The 25,105-nt window shown below is 42.1% G+C and overlaps 1 protein-coding gene across 10 annotated transcripts in view; it reads right to left on the bottom strand.

Annotated features, from left to right (window-relative positions):
* Nucleotides 1-25,105, bottom strand: part of LOC101486592 (glutamate receptor 3) — an 82,990-nt gene that overhangs the window by 24,188 nt on the left and 33,697 nt on the right. For 7 of the 10 annotated variants that reach the window (XR_013100528.1, XM_076889057.1, XM_004573355.4 and 4 more), the window contains 7 exons: nucleotides 16,603-16,790; nucleotides 5,861-5,914; nucleotides 5,404-5,565; nucleotides 4,955-5,122; nucleotides 3,949-4,053; nucleotides 3,377-3,403; nucleotides 1,647-1,754 (listed from right to left, as the gene is read on the bottom strand). Coding sequence is in view for 9 of the 10 variants with exons in the window: in XM_076889057.1 (XP_076745172.1) it covers nucleotides 1,647-1,754; nucleotides 3,377-3,403; nucleotides 3,949-4,053; nucleotides 4,955-5,122; nucleotides 5,404-5,565; nucleotides 5,861-5,914; nucleotides 16,603-16,790 (812 nt within the window). In the remaining variant the exon portion in view is untranslated. The remainder of the gene's footprint in view (nucleotides 1-1,646; nucleotides 1,755-3,376; nucleotides 3,404-3,948; nucleotides 4,054-4,954; nucleotides 5,123-5,403; nucleotides 5,566-5,860; nucleotides 5,915-16,602; nucleotides 16,791-25,105) is intronic. The other 3 variants (XM_076889058.1, XM_004573357.4, XM_076889054.1) reach the window with 1 other exon arrangement.

A 25,105-nucleotide genomic window follows, 5' to 3' on the forward strand; every position in this document is an offset into this window, starting at 1 on the left:
TAGGCCGACTGCACCGACGGGAGAAGCAAAGCATCTATAACTGAGTGCAAAGTGCAAAGCAGGATGTCGGGCCTCCCTCATGCTAACCTGATCCAGAAAAATCTAAATCTGCAGAAATGGGCAATAGGTGGGGGGTTGCGTGTGCTTTGCATCAGCGAAGGCACAGGGGGCAGGACGAGCTGAATGGAGCACTTTTCCAGTTCATAAAGTAAACGTCAGTGGCAGCAGAGAGATTAAAGACATCAAACACATGGAGATTACCTCATTTTATCGAACAACTTTTTAAAAAAAAAAAGGTCTGAATCACACCACAAAAGTAGTTTAAAGCTGGTTCAAATTGCTTTTTTTATTTGTTCCGTTACGACAATAAAATAATCTGCTCATCGCCTCGATTATGCTAATATGCTTTGCCTCTGTGCCTTGATTGTTGTATCATTCCTCCAATATGTAACATCCAAAACATGTTTGCCATTAAAGATGAACCAGTGTCACCTTGGGGGGGATATTAAGCAAAGCTGTACTTACTTTGTCGTATGGCATGCACATGTTTTCAGAGGTTATTCAGCTTAATAGAACAGAATAAATGCAATTTCTTCACGGGAGACTGTTGGCTTTTGCTGATGTTCTTGGAGCATTCAACAGCATGGCTCCTGTTGAACTTTAGACTTCCACATCCCTTTCGCTCCGCAGTCTTCGGTGTTATGGTGAGACAAAAAATGAAAGAACTGCACCCCAACAAAGCGAGGTAGTCCTTTCATTAAACGTTTTCTTTAATGTCATGGGAAGTAATAAAAACATGAAGTTAATGAGATGACTGCGATGCCTCTAAAAACAATAATTGGTTTCTGTTCAAATCAAAATCATGTCTGGCAGAGAGAAAAAATAATGCAATGGCACTACGCTTCTTCATTTCTTCCCTCGCTCTAAACAACACTTTACTTCCAGTCTAGGTAAGATGAGTATGAGTTTCCAGACACTGAAATGGGAATGCGTGACTATTTCATTCTGAATTTGCCTAAGATGCAACCATAATAGGCAAAGTCAGAAAGACAGAGAGGCCATGGTTTTAAATGTAAGATAAGGCGCACCTTATCTTACATTTAAAAATGGCTGATGATCACTAAACTGCAGCTACTGCCTGCAACTGATCTAACTGACCTCACCCCTGCTTACTCCTGGAGCGCTCTCATCCTCATTCAAATTTTTTAACTAAGTAAATTTTAGACAAGGGATAAACAGCCAAAGGTTGCAGCCATTGGCTGTTTACATCCTCCTTGTATGCAGATCATTTCATGTCTCTGGTCCAGCGTCACTGACAATTTACTTAATGAGAGGGAAACATTTTTACTTACGTATGCACTGAATGAGAACACGATGTGTATAGTTATCATTACCAAAGCCGTTATTGTGATGTCACTACTACAACAGCCCACTGTAATATAAAAAAACCAAAATGCTTTGGCACCCACACGGATACAGTTGAAACACTCTGTGTGAATCGACTGTTTCAACATGTAGTGAGTGGATGGAAAGCAACTGAAAATAAAATAATTCTACCCTCCCAGGACAGATTGCAACAAAGGACACCTTGACCTTGAGTGGCAGAAATCTTAAGGTGAAACATTTAAAACCACTTGAGTGTGTACCATAATAGTAGTGACCACAATTGTTCGGTTTTCCACAGAAGAGGACTCGTTGGTGACCTGCTGATCCATTATATATACAAATTTTTCGTACTCATTCCAGTAGCCGATCTGAAAACAACACAGAGGTCCGCAGTTATTTACGAGAAGCAGAAAGACATTTTCACAGTAGACCCTCCGAGTTCACGTGAGCTGGTCAGCTCTATCTGTACGGCTGGAGACGGTGTCGGTTGCTCCTGATATATGATTTAATAAAAAGCTCATAGTGGTTCTCCTCACTTCACCTGGGCTACACTTCAGCAGAGTAGGAGTAATCTATTCCTGGCTCAGCAAATGTTCTCTTATATAACAAGAAAGCAGCACCCATAGAGCACTGGAGGACTGATAAAATTAATACCAGCAAGAAAAACCTAATAATCTAAAAATGCCTTATCTAGCCAATGCAGTCGATTTTTTTTCTCTTTCTATTAATACTACATAAAAGACACACATTATGATCTAACACAAACAAAGCCTGGCTTGTTGCTGCTCAACCTGAGATGATTCCAGTAGCTGTATTATGTTTATTTCTGCTAGACTCTGATTTATTCAGCCAATAAGAACTCTCCCATTTCTGGAAGCTATAATGCGCAGTACTCACTCTCTTGTCACTGTAGATTGTCTCACACTGTGATTGGATGGGGGGGTCTGTGATGTATGTTGTCTTGTGAACTGAGCTGTGTGGACATTATGGGGCCACTCCTTTTCGGTGCCAGCTTTGTGGGGGTTTCAGTGTCACAGAGCTACCACAGCTCTTACGGGTGTCACGTGTAAGGGTGTGTGTGTGTTCAGACATTATTGTTTTTGGTTCAGTAGTGTATTACTTACTAATGTGGAGTTGTATCACAGTGTAACGAAATTGTTACGATTCAGAAAGGTAGTCAGAAATCAAAAAAATCTTGGCGTTAATAGTAAAAAAAAAAAAAAAAAAACGCGTAAAACACAATCTTTTCACCTTCAGGCTCAGGGTAGATGTGTGGGCGTGATTTACTCCAGTGCCTGTACCTTACAAACTAATGGGGACATAGACAGTGTCCTGCCAGAAGTAGAGAAGAACAGGTCCCAATCTTTTAGCATCTAAACTAACAAACATTGACAAGCGCTACAGCTGACAACTTAACTAGCTAACTGGCTTTTCCAAGTGAGTGCACTCCCTCACAGCAGTTCCTTTAGCAAGCCAAAGGCCAAGGCACAAGAGAAGACATGTGTCCATGCATGTAGGGTAAATGGACACGTTGTAGCTAAATGCTAATGTGTGCTGCAGCTCTTACCTCTTAGCTGTTTCTGTCCATGTCAAAAACTTTGGATCTTCTTCCTTATGCACAATTTTTTGTTTCAAAACAGTACAAAGTACAAATCTTTTTACACTGAGCCTGTAGGTGTTATGCTACTAATGTGTATTTCACTGTCATAGTTCTAATCACATACAAGTAAATGTTGCTGCTTAACCCACTAACATCATGTTAGCGGTTTCCTGTAAAAACACTCCATATGACTTATTTGAAAGGGTGGTGTGGTGGTTAGCGTTTTAGCAATTAGCAATCTGTGTGGAGTTTGCATGTTTTCCCTGTGTCTGCACTGGTTCTGTCCAGGTACTCTGGCTCCCTCCCACAGTCCAAAGACATCCGTGGGGTTGATTGGTGACTCTAAATTAATTGTAGGTGTGAATGTGAGCATGAATGCTTGTCTCTCACCCTAGGACAGCAGGGACCGGCTCCAGCCTGAATTGGATAACCAGAAGTAAATCGATGGATAGATGATTATTTGAGAGAATTTCTTAAATTAAAATAACAAGACCTGAACACTAGTTTAAAAACTTGCATTTAAATATCCATGAATATATGTCTAAACAGTATGTTTGTGAGTATACTCAATTATTATTAAATTCTCTGTAAGTGTGAGGTGATCACAATTATTCATCCATTCTCCAAAACTTCAAGCTTCCATCTGCATGGCTTGGCTGCTTCTTGGTGGATATATTCCAGATCAAACTCTCAGAGGGAGCGGGAGCTTACATGATTTGAGTTGGATCAGAAAGCCCGGGCTACTGGCAGCTTCTGTCCAAATCAGTATCAGCCCTAACTTATGTAGTGCCAATATGCCCAGAGAAGAAAATCCCTCAAAAAAGGTATGCTTCAAATTTACTTATGCTTGTGTAGTTGTATGCAAAGCACATAGCATGGGTCTGTATCATAAACTCAACCTGCAAAAAGTATTTAATTATAAATTTTTAAATTATGACATCCAAACCTTAGTGCCCACTTACCTTCCTGGGGCCGCTTGGTTTCATCTCGTACACGTCGATTGTGTAATTAGATCGTCGACCAAATGTGTCAAACTGGATGTTTCCTGTCATACCTTGTACTTGGACCTGCCAGGCACCAAGAAAAGCATCATACCACCTGTTCCTAACATACAGCATGTATAAACCACATGGTAACGTGTGTCATACGGCTGTGATATAAGGCTCTGCTTCACCTTTTGGTCTCATTTTTAATCAGTTAAATCACTTTAAATAAGGATCCAGTCTATTTAGGTCAGACTAACTTGGAGCACCAGAAGCAGGTTTCTTATAATTGTTTGCTCACGTTGCAGTATGTAAGGAATGGGTGTATTCACAGAATAACATGGTTCTATTAAATATAGTGTAAAAGGCAAAAATCTTTAGCCAGCCCTCATTTCTTGGGTATTTTATCTTTTTTTTAAACCAACCTGAAACTTGACGTATGTTGTCATGGTGTGCAGTGTGTACTTAAACAAATTTGAGAAAAGTGGAGGCGAAAAGAACAAGTGGCAGACATCTATGGCTCATTAACTAAATCTAAAAAATCATATTCTAAGACATAAGCAAAAAAGATGTAACATAAGACCTGTGTGTTCATCTACTGTTCACTAAAAGCCTCAGTGGAAAGCTTGTTAGAACTGTATAAACTTATACAAAATATAAATAAATGAGGGGTGGCTCAATACATTTTCACAGTTCTATAATATTTTAATGGCTAAGTGCTGCAGCATTTGTTTATTAAATTGTGAAAAAAAATTATAATGTATTTCTAGCAAGTAATGGCATAAAAAACTATATTTGTAGCCTGTAGTTTATAGAGGCAAAACATTTAGGGATCTTTCACAGAAAAAGAAAACATGGGAGGAAAAAAAATACCTAAAGAATAAAAACTTTGGAAACATTACTAAGTAGAAAGTGAGAATAAGCAAACATATAACTATAAAGTAAATAAAATAAGCAGTGAGACAGTGCAGGCTCTCAGTCCTACCATTTTGAGGGCTCTCTCTATGTCGATGCCTTGGCTCCAGGGCACTGCAGGGTTGGCGAGGCAGTCGCCCGCACTCCCCCTACGTGACACGTCCACTCGTTGCCGCCGAAGATACCGGAAGGCCTCCGCGATCACGAGGATGGCATCGTGGGTGAGTGCTGATGTGTACTGAGTCAAAGGTCAGAAGAAATCCCAATGATGCACCAGTGACATCACACAGACCCAACATAACACTGAGCTGCCGTCAGAGCAAGGTTACCACAGAGCGCTGCTCGTGTAAAACAAGCGAGACGAACTGAACTGAATCCCTGAAATGATTCGCACTGACATATTTTCTCTGATTGAAACCAAGTTACTACCCTGAAACTCAGAAGATGAATAGCGACGGCAGCCTTTGAAGATGTTAAATAAAAATGCAACTGCGGCATCGGCAGCTTCGCCTCACTGACCTTCAGCGGAGTGTTTTTGGCTTCTGGGAATTCTCTTTCATCCAGGCGCTCCCAGCGCTGGAGGAACTGCTGGACGATGGGGCTGTCTGGGCTGATGATCTGGAAGCCTGTGATGTTGGCTCCACCAGAAAAGACCCTGTCCAGACTCATGTTGGAAAAACCCTGAGAGCAAAGAGCACAACTTGGTGGTAGTGGAGAAAAGGATCATTAGGAGAACAGGGAAAAAAAGATGAGAGATTTAAATCTGCTTTAGCTTATCCACGCTGAGTAACTTCATCGATTTAATTGCACCATTCAGTTTTAAGTCTAACACAACTATATATTGAGAGAACCAAGTTTGACTGTGCTCCTGAGATGTATCCACTGAGAACATTGCACTTCTTTGCACAACGTTGCATCACACACAAGCACTTCTGCTACGAGTTGTGTTGTGCTGTTTCAAGTTGCGAGCTCTCACCAGGTTGGCGAGGATATAGTGGTATCCTCTGCTGTTTTTTCCCGAGGTCACCACCTACAAATTTGCAGAAGAAGACACGGAGTGAGTCAGATTCCCTTCCAACAACACTGAGAACATTAAGAAACACGAAGACTCAGATATGACAAAGACCTCCAATTGCAGAGGAGCTGACAGAAAGAGAAAGAGAGAAGAAAGTGACATTCGGGAGTGCAAGAGGGAGCATGCGAGCGCGTACATTTGTGTGCGTTTGCATGAAACGCACACATAGTGGGGAGAAACTGTGATGACAGCACTTGTTCCTTTCCATTAACTTCAACATGTAAAATAAGGTCAAGGCTTCGGCAAACCTCCGTCTCTCTTTTCTTGCAGCTGCCTCTGCTCTGCAGTCTGCCGCTTCCTGCTCCGCCTGTCTCAGTTGTGCACTAGACTTAATTAAACCCAAAATGTTGTACAGCACCTGTCGGAGCCAGCCGACACAGAGAGAGCTGCATCCGCCGATCTCTTTAAACTTCTTCGCAGGCTCAATCTCGCTCCCTCTCGCAGGCGCTCACTCCCTCCATATATTCTGATTCGCCATCGAGTGTGAGGCTTCAAAAAGATACTGCGGGGGTGGAGAGTTGCTTTTTTTCCCTGTCTTTTCACTTTCTACACTCCTCCACAGTTTCGATAAGTATACTCAGCCACTGAAATCATCTAAATGTTAAATGTCCAGAGTGATAGTGATATCACACTGAAGAGATTTCACAAAGGACTCGGATAAAGATGAGGAATATTACAACTTCACCGAAAAAAGGAGAGCATCTCATTGGTGGATTTCTACTCATAGTACTACTCATAGACAAATTATGTAGCGTTTTACTCAGAGGCTCCTATTTTGTTTGTTTTTTTATTTTTTTATCTTTATTTAACCAAAAGTGAGATTCTTTTGAAAGCAACAGGACTAGGACTAGATAGCATTATTAAGCATGCTTTTATTTTATGGCAGGGAACACCAAAACTCCCAGAGAGAAGCAGCACAAGTATGGACCACATAGCTGTGTTTTCATCAACACCTGTGTACTATAAAAACCTGTTTAATGTCTCATAATATTCCCCATGATGCTGCAAGACTGGCCCTAAAACAAGCTTATGGCATTTCAACATTAAATCAAAATTTTGTTTTCCAGAAAAGCAAAACAATTTCAACTCCTGATCCAGTTCCCTCAAAAGGAAAAACATTCCTTGAAGCTTTGCAGCTCGCTGTCTTTCAAATGGTCTTGAATAGCTTTTCATTTCCCCGCACGTGAGAGAGAGCCAGAGTGACCCGAGTGTGGCGAGCACTTAATGAAGCTGCAGCGCCTGGAGTGACTGGCTACGACTCTCGTTTGTCACACACAAGGCAGGCGGCGCAGGACCTCACACTTCTGTGCAAGCTTTTAGTCTGGACAGCGGGCCAAAACGGCGAGAAACAGATGCGTTTAGAAATGTACCTGGCTTAGTGTGAACATGGCTGTGCCCAAAGCACTGCATAGCTGCTAGAACAGAATCAGGTGTAAACGTTCACTGCTTACTGCAGCGCGGCGTGTAGGCAATAACTGGAGGTGTGAATGATATACTGAATTCAAAGCACTCTGAAGTCGGTTCATAGTGCATGCTTCATACTGTACTAAGTAGCACCTTCACTGCTGACTGCTACAGTCTTTTACAGCCATGATTCAAATATTAAGGCTGTGTTGGAAAGCAAATGCTTTTTTTATATGTTGCATCGTAGTTAATAAAAGCTTTTTTTGATATACTTTCATGCACATTTGGTTTATAGATTCATCACCTAGCTTTCATACCTGATGAAGTTTTGATTTGCAAGAGGAGAAAAAGAAAATGTGTTTACCACCTGCCTCAGCAGTCATTGCTGTAGGATGGCAGCGAACCAAGGGAAGGACAGCTATACTAAAGTTCTGACTGAACAGTTTCTGAAAACAGAGTGACTCTAGAAGATAACTCAAATATTATGGTTCATGATCAGAGTGATTATGCCCTTTACTATTATTACTCTTTGATGTAGTTGCATTAATATTCATTATAGAAATTATCATGAGGACAAACATAACAATTCTCTGCAGGTTTTTACATGTGCTGTCAAGCCCTCCAATATAGTTTACAAGGATATTTTCATTACTGTCTATTTTCATTTTCATGTATCATGCGCACTACAGACGTTCTTGTAATTTGATTCGATTTGCCACGGGATCTGCTCCCCCCTCTGTCGGCAGAGATGTTCTGGAAAAGAAAAGGAAAGAAAGAAAGGGGAAAAAAGCAGCTGGGCATAACAAATAATTTTAGGATCACGATGCTCCAGTTTCACGATCCCCTGGGATAATCGCTTTTTGTGTATATGTGAAACCACCGGGAGCCTGGATGAGGTCAGGCACTACCATCGCTGAGAACAGCAACACTTTTAGTGTCACAGGACTTATACTTTCCTCTGTGTCACAATTCATTTCTTACACAACAGCCTCCTCAAACAGCAAAGGGAAAATAAGACCTGAAGCCTAAAAGCAAGAAGAAAACCTGCAGCACTGATTGTTCTGACTGTCTTCTGAATTTTTAATGCTCTTTGAATGGGAAGGACAGTCTATGTGTCATGCCCTCCCAACTGTTTTCTACAGTAAATGTTCCTGTCTGGGAGAGAACAGCCTCGTGCATCTGCCACGATGCTATCCATGAAAGCTGATTCATAATATATCAGATTAATTTTGCAAATGGGAAACCCGTGCGCACAAAATATGTCATGTTCTGACTGTGGAAACAAAAACTGCCACTTATATGTTGTTAACATAAAGGCGCTGGTGTGGCAAGGAAATGTTTTTAAGAGTGGGTCCCCATTTACTTGGACAAGTGAGCAAAATAAGACGATACAGAGGGTCTGAAAAGTGACGCCAATGCTACAGAGCTGCTTTTGCAGTTACTAAGAAGTTCAGTTGTACACAAATGGGAAAAAAATGCCCTCCAGGACCCTTAATCCATGACCTCAGTAACACTTACTTAGAGAGTTTATGGACTCAATCACTACTTCAGATCTTAATAAATACAATATGTATTACATAAAATAAACTTAATTCTGGTTTTTATACCAGCGCTGGTATTGGTATTGTTACACAGGTACATTTACACTCCAGCTCTCCAAAAACCCAGCTGATGATGATTCATCTCATAAGTCATGGCACACTTCTCTGTGCTATATAAGCTGCCTTCATAGGTTAAAAGCATCAGCATCGTTTTTGGTATCTGCAGCACTGCCCTTGTTTTTACTTAGTAACGTATTGTCAAAATTTGCAGTATTGCACAGCACTACTGGCTGCTGACGGTAGATTCAGATCTATCAGACAGATGGAAGACAGAATTATATTGAACTACTAGTTAACTGGCATCAATTTTGTAAGGCTCTTCTTTAAGTTGAGCTCTCATTCCACAACTGATGTCCAATCTTAGCAGTTAGACGCTGGCATATCAGCAGGATATCTCTAAGTGCAAATATGAACCGATTTTTAAAGTGCGTTGTTAAAAATAAAACACAATGCATCATCTTCCAACCCACGCCGGTGCATTACAATCAAATGAATCATAGCAAACAGACAGATAAACTCAGCACGCAGTCTCATGTTGCATCCACACATTAGTATTCACCTCCTGGTTGAGGGTATAATCAGAAATGTGGGTTCGTCTCACTGCACTGTGGAGGAGACAAACTGTGACTCCAGAATACAGATAGAGACTGAGTGGTTGTTTCAGGTCTCAATTATATTTGTTTGTCTGCCCTCAGGGCTCCTCGGGTTCGCATGTGTGGATGAGCAGGTCTGTGCTTTGCTTTCTGCGGCTTGCCTGAGCTGGGCCGAGCTGCAGGGCCATCAGCCTAAAAATTCCTTGGAGAATTCCCTTTAATTAAGCAGGCTGGAGCCATCCAGTCCTGCACTGAGCTGGATGACTGCCCAACAGCCTTCAAGCCTCTTTTCCCACTGATGGAGACTTCTTCTTCTTTTTTTTTTTACAGTGATTTGTCATCTACCTTCTTCAGAACCACAAGTTCTGTCCTCTTACACTAGACGACTAATTACTGCTATGCTACTCAAAAGAGGGCAAAATGTGAGGAGGGATTTAACTGTCACAGAAGCGTGCATGGACTTACCTGTTTACAGTCTGTTTAAGCTGCTGATTCTTTCATTTGTAGTAGCCAACAGCTACACATTTCTAAACTTCACACAGCCGTCTTATTGAGTGCCAGTTTGAACAAAACAAAAGATGTCTATGAAGTTCTAATGCTCTCACTATCCTCTCTGCAGCTGAGCACCTGCCAACTCTACCATTTCCATGTGTCTGATGTTGTTTTTCGTTTGCTTAGCTTTTAACTTACACTTCTCTGGGGTCTCTTTTTGGAGGCACGGGCTACAAAGAGGCCTTCTACAAAAACTTGCTCTGTTACACTCTCTGTTTTCCTTTTTCAGAAGCCATGTTTCCTTTTTGCAGTCAAACTTTGGAAAAAGAAAATGAAGGCACAGATAGCTCGCTTGTTGTGGTTATTTGAAGGGCATTACAGTTCAAGTTGGGACATCACACACTTTTCATGCCGCTCTTTCATATTTGTATTTGTCGCTCAAGTTGAAGGTTCATAAAGTAGACCTCAATGATAAAGTAAGAAAGGCCAGTAAAAGAAAGAGGAGAAAGGATAATACACTAAAGGTGCTTTGTCCTTGTGTGTAATATAGACACACACACACACACACACACACACACACACACACACACACACACACACACACACACACACACACACACACACACACCTATGTCTTAGCTTGTCTCTGTGTTAGACAAGCTCTCCTGTAATGTCTTTAAATAGCTCGTCTTTGGATTTTGGCTACATTTTGTTCTCTTCTCTGTTTAGATGACCTCACTCTGCTTCAATAATGTTAAAGTCCAGGATCTCCATTGTGTGTTTTCTATCCAGGTATGCTTTCACTGCGCAGACAGTGTGTTTATGATCACTGTCATTCTGAAAAATCAAGCTGTTGCCAAGATGTCCAACCCCACTGGCTGAAATGAGCCTGCACTGTGTATCACAAATGGTTGCAGATACTCACTGTTGTACCTCTCTTCCGACCTCCTGAGGACTAACTGACAACAATCTGAACCAGAAATATAGAACTTCATCTCTCCATCAGACCTGTTGCTTCTGATTTTAAGTTCTTGTGTAATTTGGCACAACTCGGCTTTTCTCCTTGTTTCCCTTCCTTGAAAGCCTGTCTTCCACTGAGACCATTTCTGCAGAGGCTTTTGTGAAAAGTAGATCGATCAACTGAAAGCCCAGATGCATCTCTGACTTTTTTTTCCTGTTTCTCAAGGACATGACTTTTAGATACTGTAGATAAGCCTGCCACTTATCCATTTTCCTCACTGCATATCATTCTGAAAGATGTTTTTCGTTTTGGGAATTGCCTCTCTGATGCAGAAATGCAATTTTATGTCTGTTAGACTGTTTTATCTTTGGCTCTTTTGCAGTGTCACCTAAAGAAACAGGGACAAATTATATGTTTTTGCAACAGGCTGTTAGTTACAAAGTGCCTAAAGAAACTACAATTTAAAATGGGTTCTTTGGTGTCTGCTATCTGTAGACACAACACCAGTTCATCCCTTGAATTAGGTGCTATTTATACTTGAATGAATTCAGCGGTCAGTGGTAAGGGACAAAGAAAATCCTCTGAAAGTGGTCATGTACAAGACTGGACTGAAAATGGCTAAAAAAAGCAGCCAATACCCAAAGAAAAACTTTTCAAGATCTTCAGCAAGCCTGGAGAACTATTTCTTAAGAGCACTTTAAAAAAATTATAAGAAAGTCTGGCTCCTTGTAAACAAAATATAGAGAAGCAATGTTTGGTTTGAGACTTTTGCACAGCCCTATTTATATACATATAGATATAAAAAGATATAAAATCTCTGAGACAAGCTGTCTTACCAAGCACTGATGCACAGGCTGTGAGCCGCAACCAGCAACCTGCTGACTGTTGCCTCACACTTACAGACTGAGTGGGGGACGAGTGTTTGCTGTTTCTCGGTTGGGATGTCAGGAACTCGTGTCTGCTGCATCAGCGTTTTCTGTCAAATAACTTTTAAATACTTATTGGCGCAGGACAGCTTTCTTTTAAATTTCAGTGTATTTTTGTCAGCGACTGAAATACAATTTATTATATTCCTAAAACTGCTCTTTATGTTTTGTATTTCAGTTGCCATATTTTCAGGTTTATTTCTTTTTATTTCTTGTGCTTGCATTTTTATCCCGACTGTGTATTTTACTGTGTATAATATTAGTTTGTTGTAATGCACTGTAATTATTTCCTGAGTTAGCATAGCCCGAGGTCATCTTATCACTCTTAAAGCTGCTTTTTATTATAAATCCAATAACAGCAGTCTAGACATTTTGCCATAATGTTCCCTCCATATGTGTCTCGCTCACTTTTCACAGACTCCTTTAAATTAAACATACGCATTGTACGTTCATTGTAAATAATAGTGCACTGACTGTATCTCACAATCAGGCAATCTGTGCATCTTTTCAGTGTCTTTACCTTCCAATTAAAAAGGGCTTTGAGGCAACTGCTGTTGTTTTTTGGTGCTATAGAATTGAATTGAACTGAACTGAGTCTTTAAAGGATAAAGCAGACATACAAAACACATTTCCTATATCTGAAGTATTAGTAAAACCAGTGCTTTGCAGTACTTTCATTTCTTCGTTCTTACGGGTGTACTTGCTAACCATCCTGGCATAATACTGCTCCCAACTGACTCCACAGCCTGGCCAAAATCAGCACTGGTTGACTTGAAAATATTCCCTCTAATTACATTTTTTCCCCCCAAGAACCTTGTATTCAAAAGTGTGTGGAGCGTGGAAGTGTGGAAAGAGGCCCCCTGTGATCAAGGTGTGGTAAAATTGTCCTACCATTAGGTTATAGATACACCTACAGTTACATTTTTAGAGATGTACAGGGGCCCTCACATATACTAATGTGCCACAAACAGGACTTTAATATCACCAACCATTCCCATTTTATTACGGTGTATCCATATAAATGGTCCACCCTGTACATTGTTTGACATAGGCTTGTCAGTATCAGTCACACTGTTATGATTTTTGCCTATGCTATCTGACATGTCCTGCCCCACCATTAGCTGGTCAGGATTTTAGCTATAAATATCAATACCTTTAACAGCAATTCCCAACAAAGCAACAGCCAAAACTGCAATTTCCCTGATTATATAATAATGACCCTATATATAGCATAATCTCATTTAACCTCCTAGGACCTGGCGCCCACATATGTGGACATCACATTTTGGGATGTCTAGACCAAAATAATACATTTTGCTCTACAAGGGCCTGATATCCAGTTACAAGGACATTATATTGATACTGTTCTATGGAAATTTAAAACAAATGTCCTCCTATGTGGATCTCATTTCTCTCAGAAACAAAAATTCAGGTAAAAAAAACACAAAAAAAACGTGCCCAAATATCAAAGAGAAATTAAAAATGCATGCCATTGAAGAGTTCAGGTCTTAGGAAGTTAAATAAAGCATGCTTCATTCTCCTACTCACAGGGTGTGGAATTCCAGTGCACCTCTGGGTGTTCAGCACTTCTCCCATTTCCCTCCACAGCACCAGACAGGGAGAGTCACACTACATGGCTCAATTCCCACAAGCTCTCTGCCTTTCCAGTCTTTTTATCTCTCCCTCTGACTCTTCCTCTGTCTGTCAGCTGTGCAGGAGGCATCACCAGGCTGGAGGTGATGGGTCCTCTCTTAGAGCGATAACAAATCCACTGTGCTTCTATTATTGATGAGAAGCCTTAGAGGTGTTTATCGCTCCGTCTTTACTTTACTGAAGAGATGAGCAAACTGATACTTTTACAGGTGGTGAGAGAGCCAGCAGAAGACCAAAACTCCCACAGCACATTTATCAACAAATAAAGCCTAGAAGAACTGAAACTGCCTCCTTGACTACAGCATCTACCGAACAGCAGATGTTTGCAAATAAAATGTATTAATGATGAGTTTTATAATATCCTGACAGAAGGCATCAAAAGATTTGAATCATAATTCTTCTGATTACTGCCTCGCAGATTAAAAACTAAATCATGTCCACAACGATTGTTTCCTGATGCATGAGTGATCGCAGTTGTGTTTGCTCACTCCTGCCTTTGTGAAAGATCTTCCCTCAGGCTAGGAGGGTAGGCTATTTATAGTAGGCTCATTGTTGTTGCTGTTATGGGACAGTGTGTCCTACTTACACTGGGAGCTGATATTACATTAAAGCAAGTGTTGATGTCACAGCTCGTATAAGGAATCATTCTCAAGAGACACGGGCCTGCCTTGCCACTCTTATGCATCTGGAGAGATACGTGTCTGACAGATGCTGCCGACAAGGCAACGATTCACATTAAGCCACCGCAGAAGAGAGGTTATGATTGGATCGGTCAGATCTGACACAGAGTGACCACCTTTGTATGACTGGATACGTTGAATCTAATACGGAAGCAATTTGAGAACACTTGAAGAAACCCTGGATCTAAATTTGAAGGGCAGGGAAAAGCAAACTTCTCTTGATTAATGAAAATGTTCAGCACTGTCACTAAAAATAATCCCCCGCATCAGAGGAAATGAAGACAGATCTGCAGTGAAGGTCAGAGTAAAACTCATAAGGCCTGCAATAATGAGGATCATTATGTAGAGGGCAGAAGCCTTTATACACAAATATCTCAGCGAAGAACAGAAGGCTAAGATGTGCCCAGGATTAATGGTTTAAATGCACACAGCACGCACGCACACGCAGACTACACTTGTGGGCTTAATGTCTTTTGTAACTCTGCTGTGCAGCTGTGTGCAGCGTCTGGAAAAAAACAAAACAACTTTCTGCTGTCAAATTGGTCACTGTTAATCCTTGTGTCTAAAACAGCAGCGTTTGCCAGTAAACACAAAAACGAGCCATGTGACGGTTCAAAAACAGGCTCACATGATCAGATTCTTACATTTAGTAAGAATTTAAGTTTAGACAATCAAAACTACTTGATGACTGCATGATTAGCAAAAAAATCTGCTTCATGGTCAAAGAAACTGTATGCAGGTAAATGATGGGACATGAACACATGTGCTCTGTATGCCTGAATCTTTCCAAGCCTGTTTTCCTGCAGTGAACAGCTCCGTCTGGAGTGAGGAGCCCGTTTGAGTACGGTGGAAATTATCTGCATTTACACCACACAAGGCAGGATGCATCCATTTTTCCAATACATTTACATTTTTCCAATCTTCTGTTTTCCAAATCCATTTTCATCTGGTAAATCAACAGTTTCTGAAAGCCTGTTTTGTCCCAATAATCAAGCCGCATTCAGAGTCTCTTTAAACCACCTTTCTTCACCATTCCAATGCCAGGTTTGAACTACAACGGATCATCTTAAACATGTTTACATGCCTAAATAAGTTACTGCCATATGATTGGCTGATTCTCTCCCAGCTATCATAGGGCGAGAGGTAGGATGTACCCTGGAAGGTCGCCAGTTTGTCGCAGGGCTAACACAGAGGGACAGGCAGTTTTGTTTATATAACTCCAAATTACAACAGCAGTCACCTCAAAGCACTTCATAGTGTAAAGTAAAGACACTACAATAATACAGCGAAAACCCAACAACGAGACAACTCGCTATGACCAAGCACTTGGTGAGGAAAGAAAATCTTCAAAACAATAGTGCAAATTAATGCCAAACACTACTGTAGCTACATCTTCCTTTTGAATACAGTCTATGGGGAAAACTCATCTAATTTTGGCACACCTCATAAACAGACTACAGTGTCTCACTTGAAAGGAAAAAGCTTTAAAAGTAATAAGTGTGCAGTGCAGTTGACAGCTACTCAGTGTTAGCATTACCTTCAGTCTGAGCCTGTGGAGATAACATCAGCAATACTCTACTATTTAGCTTCACGTACCTCAAGAAGGCGTACGCTTAAAAAATCATTTGCAAAATCTAATGTACTCACATGTGCACCAAACTAATCCCCCAAATGAACACTAATGATCTTCTGAGTAGATAGGAAAATTCTCAGTTAACACTCATTTAATACGTTTCTGACAATGAAATATTCTCTATGGTGCAGTCAGAGAGAGCAGCACACATTAGCAAACACTGAACCTGAATCAAGATTCGTGTGGGAAAACTGTAGCCGATGATCACCTAGGAAACAAGGATGAGAGAACTGTTTAATTCCTCCACGTGAATTAAGCCCAAGTGACCTCAAACAACGTGCATACACACACACGTGCGTGCACAGACACACACACAAAACAACAAATAACAAGCCTTAATTTAATGTACCGCCTTGCCTGTTTTAAAATCAGTTCTAAATGAGAGTGTCAAGATCTGAGGCAATCTTCACACGTGCCAAGTGTTTAGGGTAATAATGAAAAAGGAATGAAAAGTGGGGAATGGACCAAGCTAGGAGAAATGGCGTATTTTACTGGCAGTGTAGCATGAAGTGGCGCTTGCAGCAAAAAGTGGGAAATAGCATGTTTCCTCTTTTAGAAACAATGGAACAAGCCGAATCATGAGGCTGGGGGAAGAGTATATTTCTGAGGCAATCTTAGATTTACTTCCTGATATTCGAGGAAAAGAGATTTGTTTATTTTTTTTAAGCAAGGCTGAATTAGCACTTTGCAAACTGAATACCTGCTCCAGTATCAAGTTGATCCTGTCCACCTCACAGTCGATGAGGAAGCGTTTCTCCTGCCGGCGGTCCATCTCCTCGATGATGCGCCTGTACTCTGTGGGGTCCACAATGTTCCCCACCGAGCGAGCTGTCACCTGCCAGTTATTGGCTACAGCAGACTCCATGATGGCTTGGAGGATTGCAAACCCTGGGGGAACAGAGGGGAGAGAGCTCCATCACACAACTGTCTTTTTGGATTTCAGAGCACACAAGAAGGAAAACGTGCTCAGAATCCCAAACTCCCTGTGCGCTGAAAAAAACAAAAACAAGGATATTGTGGCTTCCAGCAATGGTTTGTAACCATTTATTGTCATACAGAATGTAAACTATTAATTGATAATGCATTGTCAACATGTTTAAACAGTACCAATCATCTTGTAGGCACCGCTTGCAGGGAGGAAAATAAACGTGAGAGAAAATAGCGTGAAGTAAGTAAACAAAGAGGCGCGCTTCAGAGTAAAAACTGAGCTGTACTGGGGCGGCAGTCAAACAGTCTCCTGATACTGAAATATGAACAGCTGCTCGAGTGGATGGCTAGAAGAAGATCTAGGGGAGAGGGGGGGGGGGGGGGGGGGGGGGGTTGTTTGATTTGCCTTTTTTTTACCAGTCTAAATTCTGACAAACACTCAACACATTTCGCGTAAAGGTAGTAAGAAAAGCTAAAATTTGAGCCGAAATTAGAGATGCTTGGGAGCTCTTTCTTTACACTGCATATGAATTAAACAGACATGCTCCTGTAATTAGGCCTTTCCGGAACGTGCAGGTACAAGATTAATGAGTCTCTTCAGAATTAATATCAGGAACGGCTGCCAAATGTTTAAAAGGATCGTAAAAGAAATATTTGACAGACAAAGCAGATTCAAGAGGCTCCACAAAGAATCCCCACAACCGATTAGCTTAAAGCTGCAGCTCTTATAACAAAGATAGATGCATTATAGAGCATAATTAACCATTAACTGGGAAATGACTGAGCTGTCCCACGCTGCCTTAGCAGTTTGTCATGGGAGGTCATCATTGCTATCTCTTCCCTGGTAGACTGAGGAGTTTAAAGTTGCAGAAAGGACAAACGATATGGAAGAGAAATGTCTGTGTTTCTGCGTATTATAATTCACCCATGAAAGTTGCAATGCAACAGTTTTATATTTTATATTTCTTTAAAAAAAAATCAGGGGTCGCAACAATAAGATATGAAACATGTACCTTAGCAGATGCAGTGAAATAGACTTCCCAAAGGATCCAGAAAGCACAATTGGCAGAGCTTACTGCACCCCGGGATGAATCAGTAGCTGAGGTACATGAAAGAAAGACGCTGAGCTAAGAGTAAGTTGGCTGAGCGGTGACACATTAAAAGCATAGACTGTATATAAAAGAAAGCCACATTGTTATAATGGTGTGTGGTGGTTTACTAAGGAGATTAAGGACTGGTGGTCAGCAGTCATGACAGGGTGCAAAGGGAGTTTCTAAATCAGCTGAAAAAAACATCAGTGAGTGAGTGACATGGAAATAGAGCATACAGCTGTGTGTTAGCTCCAGAAACACCATGTTTTAGCCAGTTTTTGTGAGTAGAGGGTACAAATCTTAAACCTGAAACACTGTAGTGAAACAGTACACCTTGTTTATAAGATCCCTACTACTAAGCTATGGTGTGGTATTAGTAAATCTGGATTAATAATTGAGGAGATTGAAAGAAAGTATAGGTAATACAAGCTTATTTTGGTTACAGTGGTGCAAGATCTTTTTAAACAGGCTTGTTTGGATGATTGAGGCGAGGTTAAATAAAGTGAGTCATTGCTGCATGCTGCCTTTTTGAACGGATCAATTTGTTGCCAAGCAATCTGAGAGCCCATCAACACATTTGCAGGACGGTTGCAGCAGCTGATTTTTCAGAGCTTCCAGTGCAGCCGAGTCCAGGCCAAAACTTCCTGTTTCATCTGCCATTCATCAGTCACTGTTTACAAAATACAGATACATATTTAAACGAGAAGCACTCCAACAGCGCAAACCTCCGCCAGGGCAGCTCACTCTTTGGGCAGTATTTACTTTTAAGATAATACTACTGGATCTATTCATTTTGTTTTTCTATGTTCTTTTAAGTGTATTTAAAATCTACTCAATCTATTGACCTTAAAAGAAAGATCAGAGGACAAATTTTAAATAATATTTTAAATCTTTATAGCGATATGCTGACATGTTTTTTTTTGTCAATTTTTGACCATTAAAGTTGATCTTGAAGACCTTATGGGCGAATGTAAGCATATTTTAGCTGTTAACGTCACCCGTGATCTACACTCTAATAATATAATTATTCAAAAATGATCAGGTGATGGTTTTAAAACTGCATTTCCACAAATAATGCCCCTGTTTTGCTCTTCACATGAGCTGTTTCCCCGCATGTAACCTAAGCCTGCTCAAGCATGACTTGTCAACACATGAACTCCAAACGCAAACCAGGAAGCTTCCTGTAACAAAATCTTGGCCCTTGCCTACACACTAGCTATCCAGTGACGGTTCATCTCTGTAACAGCAGAACACAAACTGGCTTTGTTTAGATATTTATATAATTCAAAGTTGAAATATTCTTTCTAAATCACTCAAGAATCTCACTCAGTATATTTAAAATATTTTATACATCTTTTGCTGTAGGTAGGAAGACAGGTGACCTTTGAAAAGCCCAAGCTGAAAGATTATGAATAAAGTAAAGATTTGCATCTCTTCATTCTTTAAAGAACAGTACACAGGACACGTCAAAAATGCATTATGGCAGAAGCTTATTACATACTGTACTGAGTCACAACTAATGGGCAGGGAAAAAAGTGCTGTTTAAGTCAGAGCAGGAACACTTCAGCTGACTGGACTAAATGCATCACATGCTGTTGCCCTTTTCTTTCACAGAAGGGATGAAACTGTTGATTCTAGGAAATGATAGATATTATTACGGGTGCTGAATAAGCTGGTGTGAAATGTGTTTATGTAAATACAAGTGAGTTTCACAGCTTCTCTGCAGGAAGCAGGAATTACAAAAGCTAAATGAAAACTGGTTTTACTCTGTATCCACATCAAGGGACACGCAGCCTAAAAACCACAGTGCATTCAACATCAGGGATACTCGAACTGTTATATCACCTGTGTGCGTGTTTAAACATGTCAGCGCTCTTTAACACTTTAGGTAATTTGTGGTTGGGCTACATGTTCATTTGTAGAGCTACAGGGATCGTAAGATAGTTTACCATGGAGGTTCTTTGAATATTAAACATGGACTTTTAATATTAAAGATTCTTGAATAATTCACTTGTTTTTGCCATTACACCTGAATTTTTAAAGCCAGCACCATGGAGAAATATCATTTGCTTGAAGCTACTTAAATTTGACCTTCACAGCCCAGAAAGATGAATGTGTGACGTTGGTACTAGAAGTCTGTTTTCACATTTATTGTTTATCCAGTGAAGCAAAGTTTCTCAGTCCACCCCCTAATCTGAGTTTAAAAGATTAAGATGCAAATATGACTCTTTAAAGTCAAACTATAGTTTCCAAATTAGTCTGTGAGGTGATTATGATCCAAGAAGAAGAAAAAACGTTTTTCTGCACACTGCAATCTCAACAGGATGTCTCTTTGAAAACTGCAAAAACTCCAGATGCAGACAAATCCCAGCTACTCTATGCAGACACTGTAGGGGTTGGTAAAAACTTGTTTTCTTGTACAGCAGCTCAAATTAACAAATGACAGGGAGTCCCACCATAGTTCTTCTTTTCAGGAGTAACAGCTGAGCCGTTCTCACTGCCAAAATGCTTTTGAGTTTCACTGAAATGTACAAGCTTTTCAAATACCTTCCTCTTTGATAATGATGACCTTTTTTCATGATTTCAAATATACAGTATATTATGTTTCCACAGCTGAAGAAATATACCAGTGTATTGTTTTTTAAGCACTAAAAGGCATCAAAGTTAGTTTACTTAGCATCTGAGACAATAGGCAATATTCTGGGGCTTACTGTGGAACCAGATGCGTGCTGGTCACTGTTTATGATGACAGTGATGTTCTCCATGTGGGCCGTTTGTCAATCAGAACTGCTCAAACACAACATGTCAGTAGTAAGGAGACCACGAGTGGCAATCATTTGCATTTGCATATAGATTTTATATTTCCATGCAGCGATCTGTCTTTTTTTTTTTTTTTTTTTTTTTTTTTTGCCTGTCCCGTTTGGCTCTTTTGCCATCAGAATTGTTGTCTAAAGGCAAAGAAAGATGCCCAACGGATTTACTTTACCAAATTGACCATCCCAGCCTTGCCGTAATGGTCCATTTGATTCACCTTTCATTGTTTATTTTATTTTCACTTGCTGAATACGGGACAGACTTGACTGGGGGAAAGAAGGGGAGAAAGAAAGAGGGAAAGAGAAACAGCTGAGAAGAGGGACGGGGGAGAAGGGCAAAAAACAAAAACCAACAGAATGAGCAGAAAAAAAAAAAGAAATAAAAAATCCATATATCGATCACCTGGATCACCTGCTGAGAAAGAAAAAAGAAAACAAGCAGAAGAGAACAAGAGTAATAGAATAAACAGCATCACAATGATATATGGGAATATGACAGTAAATACTAAATATTAAACATTATTGTGCAGCACATAAGATCAACAGAACACAGTGTGCTTTGAGGTAGGAGCCAAAAAGGGTGTAGTTTGTGGGTGTGATCACCCATGTGTACACCTGTGAGCATGGATGCGCTTGTTTTTTTTAAAAAAGGTTCCTTCATGTAATGATCTGCTAGAGGGTGTGGGGGGGCCACAGCCCCGTCCTCCAGGGCATGAAGCAGGTATGGAGGAGATCAAAACTCCAGACATCCAGAGGCCCCCAGAACACAAGAGACCAAGGAAGACCAACAGAGGGGCAGCCGCGCCACTGTCCCAGAAAGAGCTGAGGAGAGTCCCAGATGAGGGCTCACCCAGCAGCCGCGGAGCAGAAGCCAGGGGGAGTTGCAGTGACGCGCCCGTGAGCTCCGCCGGCAGCCAGCCGCGCCTGAGTGACCGAGCCCCAGGCCGAGAGGCCGGGGGCACCCCACCTCCGAAGTGGCCCGAGCGAGCCCCAGGCTCCAGGCCCCGATGAGCGGCCGCCAAGGAGTGAGCCGGTGTGTACCCGGACGCCCACCCCCGGACACAAAGAACCACCAACGCACCGATGTCTGAGGGAGTCCGCCACTGGCAGGGGAAGTGGTGGTAGGGGGAGATAGGCCTCCAAACCTTGGAGGGCCTGAGATGTCCCCAGAGAGGTGGCGCCTGACACCCAACCTGACATATAGACACAGAAATACAGGCACACACATATACAAACATCCATTCCCACCCTCATGCTCTCATATGCACTTAACCACACTCAACCAACGTGGAGACAGACATAAAGAGACGCTGTACACACGATCACACTCCCCAAGCGTACTCTACAAACCGGGTCTAGGTACCCTTGCCCCTGGAGGGGGGAACTGCACCCAGACCCAGGTGGTGTTACCCTTTTCCCTACGGTGGGGGGAGGCAGACCGCCCCGACTCTGCAGCAGCAGGAAGGCCCCACACCCCAGACCGCAGTCGGACGGCCAACTCCTCCTCCTAGCCCCCCCGCTCCAGCAGGTCGCAGAGAATGGGGGTGAGAGAAGACTCCAAACCTCCCTCCACCCGCTCATTGTAGTGTTGATGCATGTGCGTTCTAAGGTGCAATTAAAACCCAGGAGGGCATGGAGCTACCTGCCAGAGAGCAGCAGGTAAGCGCATGGTCCCTCCTGCTGGCCCTCAATGTCTACGTGTATTTAAAATTGAGAGGTGGGCAACGATGCCAGGGGTGGGGTGTACACCCTGATGGTACTTTGGACTCCGTGTATCGTGCCCACCCCCAAGATCCTATATGTATATGTAATGAGAGTGTGAGTAATGTGAATGTCTAAGTTGTGGGATAAAATTGAGGCAGAGGCAGCCAGAAGGCGACAGAGGGGGGGGGGGGGGGGGTAGCCTCCTCTGCACCCTGGTGACATACCCCCACTCCAAGGTCCTGCATGTGTGGGTGGTTGTGGTGGAGCGGGAAGAGGGAGGCAGCTGGAGATGGGGAGGGAAGGAAGGGAGGGGCAAGTGACCCTTCCCTGGGGCCAGCTCCCCTGCTGACCCCAGTAGGCACCCCCATACTCCGCGACCCGCCAGGGAAAGGGGGCCCAGGCCCATCCAGACCGGGGCCCAGCGCAGCAGCGCCTCCCGGCCCCACAGAGCCCGGGACAGTCCACCCAACCCCACCACAGAGAAAACTGCACCCACCCCACCATCCACTCATCTTCCAGACTACATAAGACAATAAACACCCAGGCTGAGATCTTCCTCCACCTCTCCTGTATCTCCCCCTCCTGCAGAGGGAGCTCCTGAAGAGAGGAAAGCTCCTGCAAGATGTGACAATCTCCCCCACCAGTTGAAGAGCCCCCCAGGTGGCTCGATGCACCGGCGGCACCCCGCTCCAGGGCTGGGCCCCCATGCACCCACCCGCCCACAACCCCGGCAACACACCAACCAGGACCCAAGCCCCCGAGGCCCGGTCCGGGTCCCAGCCCAGAGACGGAGCGCCCCCAGAACCTCACGCCCATCCCGGACCCACCCAGGGGCAGCCAGGCTACCAGGTCAGTAACCCACGTCAGCACAGACCCTCCCCTAGCCCCGCTGCACGCAGCCGCGAGGAAACAGTCACCTGAGAGCCAACAGAGCCCCTAACCGGACATGACCGCTACCCCGGGTTGAGCCCCCCAGGGAAGATGCCTCCGGGGAACCCCCCGACGCCCTAAGCCTGTCCCTACCCCCACACCAATCACAACAGTGAAGGCGGGACCAGACTATGACCCCCCACCCCCACTAGGTGATGGAGCTGATCAAAGGAGCCCAGAGCAATTGATCTGATGTGGTGGCAGAGGCTGTATCATGACTAATGTAATCTAATAGATAATTTCTATATTGGTTAGAATTAAGATTATTTTTATTTTTCCAGTTCATGAGGACTGTTTTCTTGGCTATGCATAGGGCAGTGAAAACCATATGGGCGATATTCTTTTCTGAAGTGACATTATCTAAGCTGCCCAACAAACACACCAAGGGGGAAGTTGGAATGTTACATTTCAGACACTTCGATAAGTCTTCACATATCTCGCGCCAAAACTTCTGAACTGGTGGACAGAACCAAAGAGCGTGGATATAATTGTCCGGTGAATTGGTTTGGCAGTGTGAGCAGTTGTTGGTAGACGTAAAGCCCATCTTGAACATCCGATGACCTGTATAGTGCACTCTATGTAGTATTTTGTATTGAATTAATTGAAGACTGGGATTTCTAATTAGATTAAAGGTTTTTAAGCAAATCTGAGACCAGAAGTTTAGGTCTAAGTTAACTGATAAATCCGCTTCCCATTTTGCAATAGGAAGTGATATTGATTCATCTGTTTTAGAAAGCATTCTGTATATTTTGGATAGTAATTTGGGGGTTTTAAGAGTAAGAAATTGAACCACACTTGGTGGTGTTTGTAGTTCAACTTGACCCGGTTTAAATTTCTTTTTTACTATGGATTTAATTTGTTGATATTCTAAAAATCTTTTCTTGTTGATCCCATATTGTGTAACTAGTCCGTCAAATGAAATAAATTCTGTTCCTTCTAGTATATGTTCTAAATATTTGATTCCTTTACCACTCCAATCTGAAAAGTTTATCATATTATTGTTTTGTAATATGTCAGGGTTGTTCCAGATAGGTGTACGTTTGCATGGGATTAATGAAGACGCCGTCAATTTTAGAAACTCCCACCATGCTGTCAGAGAAGAGCTGATGTTGATGCTTTTAAAGCATTCATGTCGTTGGATGTTTGAGCTGATAAATGGTAGGTCTGAGATCTCTAGATTATTGCAAAGTGCTTGTTCTACATCTAGCCAAGGTTCATCTAAGAGGGTGTGTTTTAGCCATCCTGAGATAAACCGAAGCCTGTTGGCTAAGAAGTAGTGCTGAAAGTTAGGCAGTTCTAGTCCTCCTTTATCCTTGGTCTTTTGTAGTGTTTTTAAGCTTATACGTGGGGGTTTATTTTTCCAAAGGAATTTGGACATACATGAATCTAGAGAGCTGAACCAATCTTACATAAAAGATTGGTCCAATGCAGCGATCTGTCTACAGAGATTCATGCCTGTGTACAAAGTACAAAGGAAATGTGAGCGATGAACGAAGAGTAACTGTAAATAATAATGCAGCAATTAACATGCCATTAAATCTCCAAACTCATAAACGTACAAGAATATTTTCTTACTAAAGAGAGGTAGAGAGGTTTCAAAAGGTTTGTAAAGTGGAGAATTGAATTTTTGGGTCCACTAACACCATTTATAGATTTATCTTTAGCAAATAATCCAGAATACAGATTTGACACCGCCTTTCTAAGGCAGCACTCACTTGTAATGTATAATTTAATCAGA

This window comes from Maylandia zebra, linkage group LG10, assembly GCF_041146795.1.
Source record: "Maylandia zebra isolate NMK-2024a linkage group LG10, Mzebra_GT3a, whole genome shotgun sequence".
In the NCBI taxonomy this organism is placed as follows: Eukaryota; Metazoa; Chordata; class Actinopteri; order Cichliformes; family Cichlidae; genus Maylandia; species Maylandia zebra.